Raw genomic sequence first — 12,526 nt, 5'->3', positions numbered from 1 at the left:
GATGTCAATCCTCCCAAAAATTCTATATCTGTTTAGAGTCCTTCCAGTCCCAGTCCCCCCTCATTACCTCCGCACACTGCAGCGTCGCATATTTTCCTATGTATGGGGCAATACTCGCCCTCGTATACCCCGCTCCACCCTATACCGCCCTAAGCTTGCTGGAGGTCTAGGCCTACCCGACATCAGCAAATATTATCAAGCAGCGCATTTAGCCCAATTACCTAAGTATCATGCAACCTTTGAAATCCCTCAATGGGTTGCGCTTGAATCAATAGAATGTGATCCCCTATCCACCGCTAACCTACTCTGGTTGAGGCCGATAAACCGCCGCTCTATAACCAACCCCATCACTTCTCATTTTTTATCCTTTTGGGATAAACTGAAAACCCGTTACCTCCTCCAATCACTACATACATAATCACTACTACCCCCGGCGTGGCAGACACCCCGTTTATTCAAAGCCTGGTCCTCTGCTAATTTGCTCCGTACGCATCACTTCCTACAGAGGAATAAGTTTAAATCCTTTGCCTCGCTGCGGGAAATGCATAGCCTCCCGGCCTCTGAGATATTTAGATACTTGCAGCTACAACACTTTTACGCCCCATACGCTACAATAACCAATCTACCAGACACCATGTCTCTCTTTGAACGAGCGTGTTGTAAAGACCCTCTGTGAGGGACCGCCGAGCGGCACCACTAGCACTCCACTGGTCAGGCGTGCCCAGAGCGCGGAATCTAAGCCCCAGGGTACTTGTTCACCAGGGCCCCTGATGGTGGGGATGGACTTGTAGTACCCCGAGACCAGGTCGCCTCTACTGAGCACACCTGTCAGTGGTAGGGGTGTCCGCCAGGGGTTCCAACCAGGGAGAGCCAAATGTGAGGAGGTCGGGTGACCCCGATGGGATGGATGGATGGATGACTGAGCAAGTGCGTAGTCAGACAGGCCGAGTCGGTAATGTAGAGGACGGTAAGGTACAAGGGAGCAAGCAGAGAATCGTCGGGTCACACGCCAGGTCAGCAACAGGAGGTCAGATCTAATGCGGGGCATCCAGGGAGAGAGGTCAGGCAAGCAAGGGTCTGGGCAGGAGAAATCAGCAAGGTCAATAGCAATCCGGGTCATTAACTTACTAGGCACAGGTACAGGAACGCAGGAAGCAGGTAAGACCAGAAGGCAACGAAATGACAGCTCAGGGACATTTAAATATCCCGCCCTGCGCTGCCATTGGTGCCCAGCGGGCGGCCGCGGCTTCTACTGCGCATGCGCGAACTCGAACGCCGCGGCCGGCCCGGAACTAGTGCCCGTGTACTGGGAGGAGCAGTGCGCCTGCGCCGGGACCATCGAGGCACGGAACGAGGGGATCCCTGACATTGCCCCCCCCTACGGGCAACCTCCGGATGCCCACCCGATCTCTCCACCACGGGTGATCACAAAGAAACCTCCGGACAAGCCTAGGTGCATGGACATTATGGGCTGGTTCCCACGAATTGTCCTCAGGGCCGTAGCACTTCCACTTGATGAGAAATTGGGTCTGGCCCCCCCTTCGACGGCACTTCAAGATTGCCTCCACCTCGAATTCTTCTTCCTCTTCAACCGTTACGGCCTCCGGGGGCCTGGATTCCCGTTCCGGGAAGGCATCAGGGACTACCGGTTTCAACAGGGACACGTGGAAGACAGGGTGGATCTTGAGTGTGTCAGGGAGAACAAGTTCATAGGCCACCTCATTGACCATCCGTTTGATGCAAAAGGGGCCTATGAATTTAGGTCCCAACTTTTTTGACGGGCAGAGCATCCTCAAGTTTGACGTAGCCAGCCAAACCTTCTCTCCGGGCTGCAACACCAGGTCCCCTCTTCGCTTTCTATTAAAAGCCCTCTTGTAGTCTTCTTGGGCTTGACGGATGGCTTCCTGTAGTTTCTTATTGTTGGAGGTGAAGAAGGTCAGTGCATCCTGTGTCGCTGGAATCGGGCATTCCGGGACCAAGTCCGGGAGGAAGACAGGATGAAACCCATAGTTGGCGAAGAACGGGGACTGCCCAGTTGCTGAATGGCAAGCGTTGTTGTATGCGAATTCTGCCAAAGGGAGGAGTGGCACCCAGTCGTCCTGAGAGAATGATGTGTAGCATCGCAGGTATTGCTCCAGGGTCTGATTAGTCCTTTCGGTCTGGCCATTAGTCTGAGGGTGAAATGCCGAGGAAAGAGACAGCTTGATATCCAGGGCTTTGCACAACGCCCTCCAAAACCGCGAGGTAAACTGCACCCCTCGGTCCGAGACGATGTCTTCGGGAACCCCATGCAGTCTAACGATCTCTCGAATAAAGACTTGCGCCGTCTCGGCTGCAGATGGAGTCTTCCGTAAAGGGATGAAATGGGCCATCTTGGATAAGCGGTCCACGACCACGAGAATTGCTGTGTGGTCCAGTGAAGGTGGGAGCTCGACTATGAAGTCCATGGAGATTTTCTGCCAGGGCCGTTCAGGGATGGGCAATGGACGTAGCAGGCCCCATGCCTTATTCCTTGAAGGCTTGTTCCGCTGGCAGATGGCACAGGAGCTCACGTAGTTCTTACAATCCTTGGCCATGTCCGGCCACCAGAAGGAACGTCGGAGGAGTTCCAGGGTCTTGACCGGTCCAAAATGTCCTGCCAGTGGGTGGTCATGGCAATGTCCCAAGACTAAGGTTCGGGCATCCTCTGGCACCACAATCCGGTCCTCCCTCCATAGGAGTCCCTCCTTGTTCTGGAGGGGGGCCCCATCGGAGGTAGACATCGCTGTGGACGCCCTCAGGATCTCGGAGCGAAGGTTTGTCTGAAGGGCCAAGAAATTTCCTGCAGGAAGAATAGTGTCGGGCACTGGGATCTCCTTGGTGTCCTCATACATGCGCGACAATGCGTCAGGCTTTGTGTTTTTCGAGCCGGGCCTGTATGTGATGTGGAACTGGAACCTCGAGAAAAACAATGCCCATCTTGCTTGTCGTGGGCGTAGGCGTTTGGCCGTCCTCAGATATTCCAGGTTCTTGTGGTCCGTGAAAATCAGGATGGGATGGGAGGCACCTTCCAGCAGGTACCTCCATTCCTCTAAAGCGGCTTTGATAGCCAGTAGCTCGCGATCCCCAATGTCGTAGTTCCTCTCCGCCGGGGTAAGTTTCCGTGAAAAGAATGCTACTGGGTGAAGTAATTCCTTGGCGCCCTTCCGCTGGGAAAGGATGGAGCCAACCGCGTTTTCAGATGCATCTACTTCTAAGATGTAGGGCAGGGAGGCGTCGGGATGACCCAGAATGGGTGCTGAGGTAAATAACCTTTTTAGTGCTTCAAAAGCTTCCTGTGCCTCGGGCGTCCATCTGAATCGCGTCCCAAGTTTAGTTAATTGAGTGATGGGGGAGACCAGACCCGAGAAGTTCTTGATAAACTTCCGGTAGAAATTTGCGAACCCAATAAAACGTTGGACACTTTTCCTGTCCGTGGGTTCAGGCCAATCTAGGATCGCTGAGACCTTCTGAGGGTCCATTGCGACCCCCGTGGCGGAGATAATCAGACCCAGGAATGTAACGCTAGCCTGTTCAAAGCAGCATTTCTCTGCTTTAGCGTACAACCCGTGCTGCCGCAACCGCCCCAACACCTTCGTTACATGTACCCTGTGCTCCCCCAGGGAGGATGACTAAATCAAAATGTCGTCTAAGTAGACGATGACAAAGATGTCCAGGAAGTCCCTAAAGATGTCGTTTACAAAGTGCTGGAAGGTGGCTGGCGCATTGCATAACCCGAAAGGCATGACCAGGTATTCAAAATGGCCGAAACGGGTGCGGAAGGCCGTCTTCCACTCATCCCCCTCCCTTATGCGAACCAAATTGTAGGCTCCCCTTAAGTCCAACTTGGTAAATACTACTGCAGCTTTTAAGCTCTGGAATAATTCAGGTACCAGCGGTAATGGGTAACGATTTTTAATGGTGACCCTATTCAGCTCCCGATAGTCAATGCATGGCCTCAAAGTCTTGTCTTTCTTTTCTACAAAGAAGATCCCTGCACCTGCTGGGGAAGTGGAGGGATGGATGAATCCCTTTCGGAGGTTATCCTCAATATAGTCCTTCAGGGCCCCTAATTCTAGCTCAGAAAGGGGAAAAATTCGCCCGAACGGGATTTCAGAACCGGGCAACAGATCAATCGGGCAGTCATATGGGCGGTGGGGGGGTAGAGCATCTGCTCCCCGTTCACTGAACACATCAAGAAACTTGTGATAGGCTGCAGGAATCACTTGTTTCAGGCTGTCATCCCCTTCAGAGCACAGAAGAACCTGGGGGACCTCCGGGCCCGAAGTTCGACACAGTTCCCGACAATATGGGGAAGGGAACGAGACAACCCCAGTTTCCCAGTCAATTTGGGGGTTATGGGCCCGCAACCAAGGGAGCCCCAGAATGACTGGGAAAAGGGGTGATGCAATAGCATCCAGGCGGAGGAGTTCCCGGTGCTGACCGGCAATGGAAGTCATAATGGAAGGGGTCTCCTGGTTGACTACTCCTGACTTTATCCGGGAACCATCAGCCAAAAAGATATGAAACCCCTTCTCCTTTGGGCGGAGGGGAATACCCTGCTGGTGAGCAAAATTGATATCCACAAAACAGCTGCATGCCCCCGAATCAACTATGGCCGTCACCTCCACGGTCCTTTCGGAAAGCTGAAAGGAGAGGGGAACAACTAAGTACTGGGACGGAGCCATATCGCCAACAGATAAAGAAGATGAAGTGAACTTACTCAGTTTCTGCGGGCAGGAACGCACCATGTGACCAGCTTCGCCGCAGTACAGGCACAGATTCTGGGAGCGTCTGCGCTGGCGTTCCTCAGGCGATAGTTTAGGCCGAGCCAGGCCTAGCTGCATGGGTTCGGGAGCATCTTCAGGCGGCAGGTTCTGGATGCTTGGCCTAGTATGTTGACCGGATCCCTGAAATGACCCCCAGGGAGTTCCGCGACCCTGACCAGACCTCTCCAATCTGCGCTCCCGTAGTCTACGGTCAATTTTAATAGTGAGTGCAATCAAGTCCTCTAATATCTCGGGCACCTCTACCCGGGCGAGCTCGTCTTTCAGAGCCTCAGATAGGCCCATACGAAACTGGTGTAAAAGGGCGAACTCGTTCCAACGAGTGTCACCCATCCAGCGCCTAAAGTCAGAGGCGTATTCCTCAGCCGCCCGCCGACCTTGTCGGAGTGCGTATAATGTGGCCTCGGCCGAGGCCGCCCGTTGTGGGTCATCATATAAGATGGCCATGGCGTTAAAGAAGCTGTCGACCGAAACCAGGTGAGGGTCATTGTTTCCCCTTAGTCGGTGGGCCCAGTCTTGGGGTTCACCCTGCAACAGGGAGACAACAAACCCCACTTTCACTGACTCTGTCAAAAAGGTCCGTGGCTGTAGTTCAAAAAAGAGCAGACAAGAGTCACGAAATGACCGAAAGCGTGTGCGATCCCCATGGAAGCGCTCGGGTAAGGGTACTCGGGGTTCCGCCATAGGGAGTGATGTGGGAGGCCCAGGAGCCGGCTCGTGGGCTGCTGCGATTGGTGGTGCAGGAGCCGGGGCCTGTGAAACAGGAACAGATATGGTGCAGGCCTGAAACCGATTCTCGATCTGCAGACATCTGTCCTGTAATGTGTTTACAGCTTGCGTCAGGGTAGCCAGATGCCTGCAAACCTCGTCCAACGGGGAGAGTCCTCCTCGAGGCTCAGTCATGGCCTTCTGGTACTGTGAGGGACCGCCGAGCGGCACCACTAGCACTCCACTGGTCAGGCGTGCCCAGAGCGCGGAATCTAAGCCCCAGGGTACTTGTTCACCAGGGCCCCTGATGGTGGGGATGGACTTGTAGTACCCCGAGACCAGGTCGCCTCTACTGAGCACACCTGTCAGTGGTAGGGGTGTCCGCCAGGGGTTCCAACCAGGGAGAGCCAAATGTGAGGAGGTCGGGTGACCCCGATGGGATGGATGGATGGATGGCTGAGCAAGTGCGTAGTCAGACAGGCCGAGTCGGTAATGTAGAGGACGGTAAGGTACAAGGGAGCAGGCAGAGAATCGTCGGGTCACACGCCAGGTCAGCAACAGGAGGTCAGATCTAATGCGGGGCATCCAGGGAGAGAGGTCAGGCAAGCAAGGGTCTGGGCAGGAGAAATCAGCAAGGTCAATAGCAATCCGGGTCAATAACTTACTAGGCACAGGTACAGGAACGCAGGAAGCAGGTAAGACCAGAAGGCAACGAAATGACAGCTCAGGGACATTTAAATATCCCGCCCTGCGCTGCCATTGGTGCCCAGCGGGCGGCCGCGGCTTCTACTGCGCATGCGCGAACTCGAACGCCGCGGCCGGCCCGGAACTAGTGCCCGTGTACTGGGAGGAGCAGTGCGCCTGCGCCGGGACCATCGAGGCACGGAACGAGGGGATCCCTGACACCCTCATAGACGTGGGCTTATCTCCTGCTTATACTCACTCTTCGCCGCTTCGACCACCATGTCCCCCCCTCTATATACCTATAAATGGGAAGTGGATCTAGGTAAGAAATTCGACCCGTCTGATTGGGACCACATTTGGGCCAACACAAAATCATCTTCGCAGAACGTTGTAGCATTGGAAACGAATTATAAAGTTTTAACCCGCTGGTACTTGGTCCCAGCAAGAATCGCAAAATTTACCCCTAATTACTCACCCAACTGTTTCAGAGGCTGTGCGGATCTGGGAACACATTACCATATATGGTGGGACTGTCCTGTAGCCCGAACCTTTTGGGATGAAATTTTTACCATGATATCTACATTTAGCACTATCACTATATGGCCAGACCCAACAACAGCCCTACTCAACCAATGCCCTTCTGGCATCTCCAACTCGCAATTTAAGCTCCTTATGCAAGTCACGACAGCGGCTAAACAGGTTATAGCAAAGTCTTGGAAATCCCCTACCCTTAGTGTCGCGGCCGTCAAAACCAGAATAACACAAGCCATGATACACGCAAAGGTGGAAGCCACAGTTCTTGACACGATCCCTAAATTCCTGAGCATATGGAGCCCCTGGGTAGAGCATTTCCTTCTGTCTAAATCTGACGAATCACTGCTTCTCCCTTGAGTTCAGTACTGTACGCCAAGGATATGGTCCATAACCCCTCGTGCGTAGCGCGTAGAGGCTGTTGTGAACTTGATGAATGTTCATGGAGTCATAGTTGTTGTTCTTCTTCCCCTGGCTGAAACCATTTTGTGATCTGTTATTGATTGTTATTTACCTGTTTCCGTTAGAAATGTATAGGCGTTAATGCCTTGACCCTCATTCATTTTATTATGTCCTACTGTCACATTAATGCCTAGTATACATTAACGATGTCTCCTTGTTTGTGTCATTCCGGTTTATTGTTAATAAAATTGTTTGAACAAGAAAAAATGGTAGAGAAGTGGGAGAGGAAGAGGATGAGCTTTACTTTAATGAGAATCAGTCACTTTGCTCTGAGAGGGAATAGTGACATTGGGATTGATTTATAAAGGCAAAAACACTGGTAATGTTGCAAGGGAAGTTGTACTTTGCAAGGGAATTTGCTCCAGAGCTTAGTGAATGAGGTGAAGCTCTGCTGACTGTCATCACCCAATCATGTACAAATAAATGCTGTTTTTTTTCCCTTGCACATGATTGGGCATTCTTTGCAAAGTGAAATTTCACTACAATCACTAAGATCTGGGGAAAATTCCCGTGCAGGGTACATCTTCCCATGCAAAGTGAACGGCCTATTTGCCTATAGTAAATTGGCCTGTCTGTCACTATTGCTACTCAGAGCAAAGTGATTATTCCTCATTAACCACTTTGATACCGAGAACTTTTACCCCCTTCCTGCCCAGGCCAATTTGCAGCTTTTAATGTTGTCGCACTTGAATGACAATTGCACGGTCATACAACACTGTACCCATAAAACGTTTTATAATTTTTTCACACAAATAGAGCTTTTTTGGTGGTATTTATTTACCACTGAGTTTTTTTATTTTTTGCTAAATAAACAAAAAAAATCCTGAAACTTTTTTTAAAAAAGTGTTTTTCTTTGTTTCTGTTTTGCAAATAAATAACCTTTCTTCAGAAATTTAGGTCAAAATGTATTCTGCTACATTTTTTGGGTAAAAAACCCCCAAATGAGTGTATATTATTTAGTCTGTAGGAACGTTATAGGAGTCCACAAACAATGGTATATATATCTGACAACCAATCAATCCTGATGTACTGACGGCCAATCTTATTTCTTGAGGCCCAAAAATGCCAGGATAGTACAAATAGCCCCCAAATGACCCATTTTTGGAAAATAGACAGTCTGTGGTGTTTATTAAGAGGCATGGTGAGTTTTTTGGAGTTGTAATTTTTTTGTCACAATATTTTGGAAATCGAAGAATTTCAAAAAAATTCACATTTTTTAAATATATTGTCACCAGCCCGGTACAGCGTTATCATATAACTGTTGTGGTAGTGATCAGGGACAGTGGCTGGTGACAATATGTTAAAATAAATAAATTAAAAAAAACAAAACATTTTTTCAATTTTTTTTCTTCTTTCTTACGTTTCCCCCCTCCCCTTTTTTTTTACTATTTTTTTTTCAACACACTGTGAGCACAGCAATACAATGTTACCATAGTAACATTGTACAACTGGGCAAGTGATCAGGATATTTTTTCTTACACATTATGATTGCTACTACCAATGTATTTCACCATTTTTACTGAATGAAACTGATTCATTCAGTCTTTTGTTGCCGTTAGCTGTGATTGGGCAAAGCTCATCACATGGTACAGATGGGCTGTGATTGGCACTGTCTGTACCATGTGACTGCTGTGACCAATCACAGTTAACAACACAACTGTATACAATGGATGGCATGAAAAGAAGCCATCCATTGTATACAATTGTCATGTGATCTGCTGTGATTGGTTACAGTGGTCACATGACACTGGCAATGGACTGGTGTAGTGATCTGCCATCAGCTGTGTCCTGTGGACACAGCCTGTGACAGATTGCGCTGCTGTGTGGCCCCATGGAAGGCACCTTCTGACAGGACGTCATATGACGTTCACTCAGAAGGAGAAGCAACCCTCCCGGCCATCAATCTGCTATAGGCTGGGTGGGAAGGTGTTAAACTTGCAACAGTTCTTCCTTATCTTTTTTTTCTTCTAATTTTTGTGATCTGATTACTGCACATACTGTCAGGGATCGCGGCGTCCTGTCGGCCGGCGCATGCGCGCCGGCGACGGCTCACGCCGGGACACAGGCACCAGGTCCCGGCGAGCCGCGGATGACAGGACGCCGCGCATGCGCAGTGGAAGCCGCGGGTGCGCCTCGGGCGGCCAATGACAGTGCAGGGTGCACTATTTAAAGATGCCCTGCACTGTCAGTAATTGCCGCAAGGTCTATCTGTGATTCCGAGTTCCTGCACCCGTCTAGTGACCCTGTTTGACCCTGACTACGCTGCCTGCCCCTGTGATTGACCCGGATTGCCCTGACTACGCTGCCTGCTCCTGTGATTGACCCGGATTGCCCTGACTACTCTGCCTGCTCCTGTGATTGACCCAATTGCCCTGACCATTCTACGGGCTGACTTAACCTGCTGACCCTGCGTGTGACCCGACTACTCTTTGCCCGCCGATTCTGTACCTCGCTTACCCCCACGGGACCACGATCCGTTACTACCCTGCTGGGGCCACCATCCGCTTCACATCTGGCTCTCTGGTACCTGCATACGTCCCCGGAGGTCTCCTCAGCCACTGGTGGGCCTGCTCAGAGGTCGTGACCTGGTCCGGGACTCTTTCAAGTCCATCCCCACCATCAGGGGCCCTGGTGAAAGCACAGCCTGGGCTTAGACCCCACGCTCTGGGTAGGTCTGTCAGTTGGCAGCCTGAGGCACCACCTGGCGGATCATAACACATACTCTTCATTCACGGTCTTGTCATAATTACAAATATTTTCTACTTATTTTTTTTCATGTCCCTTAATATGTAATAGAATTCTGATACATTGGTATATAGTACGCTCAGCTCCTTCAGGGGGAAGATGGAAGAGTTATGCAAAGGAAGGGGTGTTAGTTAATGGAGGCAAGTGTGGGGTCGGATTTTTATAGGACTGCTATTGCTTTTCAAAGGCAGCAGTGTGAATAGAACATTTTTCATGTTTCAGTGTACCTGTTACCTATACATAGTATAGGCTGACATTCTGAAATCAGTATTCTTTGTAATAAAGATCAAGTAACACCATGAGACTACATGTGGACCTGGTGTCACTATGTCCTTGTAAACTATTACCATGTACCATAAATTTTCTGGTTATTGCTTAGAAAAAGGATGTTCCTGTATATAGATGACAGACACAGGTCTATCAAAGTAAAGGATTATTTGCGTGTCACAGTTATGTCTATTAGAAAACAACCCCCACAGAGAGGAAATATAATAATGCATTTTAAAAATTACCTCTCCATGCTCCAGAGGCACAAGCCTTGAATAGTACGATGTACAGATGACCTCATCATCTCTCTTGTATGTTGGCGGCCCCAGTCTTGGTGTGATGTTGTAACGTGTCAGGCACTCTGTGTCACTAATTGCATAATACTGCCATGGCATGAACTCAACTCCATCGAGAGAACGCTCTAAAATCCAATTTCCAGGTCTTGGTGAATTTGCGGCTTTAATGATCACATAGGCAACTTGAAAGACCTAAAGAAAGGATATATTCATTACATAAAATATTTCATATATACTATTTAAAATTGATTAATATAAATATTTAGCGCCTATAATGCAACTAAATTGTACAGATGGTGAACTTTGTAATCATCTCCAAGCCTATGTTGTATTACGATGTTTGTATCTGAACATACAGCACATGTAAAGATAATGCAGATGAGCTGGCTTGACTAGCTTTGTTCTTGGTACATCTTTATTAATTATAGATTCATATCAAAGCTGGTAAAAACTTAGTTTCAGACAACAAAGGAGAGTTAAGGCTTGTATCATTGTTTCCTGCATTAAAAAGGGATGTCAAACACAAGGTAGTAGATTCCCATTTACCCTAATGTAGCAGAGTGTGTTCTGGGACTGTGATTTACATGCTTTTGTGTTGCATTTCTCTGGATGTAGTATGTCCTATTACCATGCATTTGCATTGAAAGCAAAGCAGGCCATGTGCACAAACCCTAAATCAGTAGCATATGTCAGCTGTCTAATTAGTACAAGCCAATAAGTGACAAGTATCATATGTCAGAAATGTAATTGGGTATGAGCAGTGGATTATACAGTATTAGGTGCATAGTGTAGGATGGGATTCCTAAAAAAAGTTTAGAAATTGAAAAATAAAAAACAGCACCTGTACTGGTTATTCCTCATCATCAGTGTCTGCAGTCGAATAATGTGCCTGCTGGAGGCAGTGTAGCATGCTGCAAACTGCTGGACTGCATTTTTAACTCCATCATAGTTCATTTTATTAGAGTACAGAGGACACTCCATGAATATAGAGCATTGTTTTTGATTACTACTACTAAATTAGTATTAATTTAAAAAAAATGAGCTGCAGTTCTTAAAGCCCAAATCCAAAAAAATAAAATTCTCCCATGAAGTAGTGCTGTACCTGCACTGCAAGGATTAACTTCTTCTTTAAAAAGCATTTTACTTACCCGATCCTTCATTCCCTGGCAAAGGCACTTCCCTTTTCTCCGGAAGTGGACTGTCCCCTGCTGTCTCCAAGTACAATGAAGGACTATGGTGTCCGTTTATGACACACAGAATAGCTGCGATTCAACAGATCTCAGCTATTCTCTGGTCATTCACAGTTTATGACACTCAGGAGATCATGTCAGCCCTTCTCTGGAGATCTGTGTTCTCCCTCCAGATTCTCCAGCCCAGAGCTGGAGAATCGGAGGGACCGAAAACTAAGCAGAGATAATTTACCTCTGTTTACTAAACTGATCTTTTACTGTAATCTCGCGAGATTATAGTAAAATGAGCCTTTTTTCAGAGTTTGTACACCGTTCTCCAGCGTTTGGAGACCGTTGTCCCTTAGTTCTCATAACTGCTTCATAAACTGCATTCACAGGAGAACTGTGTTCTCCGAGAATGCCGGAGAACTGAGCAGCGATCTATTACCGCTGGTTCACAAACGGACACCTATATTCCCTGTATCCATCTTGATGAAGCCAGAGGGCACCTGAATGTGAGAGCTTGCAGGAGCAGAGGATAAGGTAAGAAACCCCTCTTTACTACGTCCTTTAGATATAAAAGAGCATATGAGACAGTAATGTAGAATTTGGCTCAGTCTGGAAACATAAATTTTATTTTTGTATTTATTACTTTATGAGGTTTGTGCATCACATAGTAACTGGACTTCGTACCTGTTTAAACTCATACAGGAGCCTTTAATTTTACTATAAGACTAGCCATAGATTATGCAATTTTCTTTCCTTCGACCGTGGTTTCAATCCGTCTATGGCCATCTTAAGAGTAGTTGTTTTTAAAAATATGTCTTTCAGTGCTTAAGCACATTTTTGGCCCCAGCAT

General features: G+C 48.4%; 1 protein-coding gene across 1 annotated transcript in view; it reads right to left on the bottom strand.

Moving 5' to 3' along the window:
• LAMA1 (laminin subunit alpha 1) overlaps positions 1-12,526 on the bottom strand; it is a 250,596-nt gene that overhangs the window by 170,488 nt on the left and 67,582 nt on the right. Inside the window, exon 4 of the mRNA XM_089683630.1 lies at positions 10,448-10,690. Coding sequence (XP_089539756.1) covers positions 10,448-10,690 — 243 coding nt within the window. The remainder of the gene's footprint in view (positions 1-10,447; positions 10,691-12,526) is intronic.

This window comes from Staurois parvus, unplaced genomic scaffold (assembly GCF_062004578.1).
Source record: "Staurois parvus isolate SC_StPar_1 unplaced genomic scaffold, SC_StPar_1.0 ptg000317l, whole genome shotgun sequence".
In the NCBI taxonomy this organism is placed as follows: domain Eukaryota; kingdom Metazoa; phylum Chordata; class Amphibia; order Anura; family Ranidae; genus Staurois; species Staurois parvus.
This window is presented reverse-complemented; position numbering and strand designations above follow the sequence as displayed.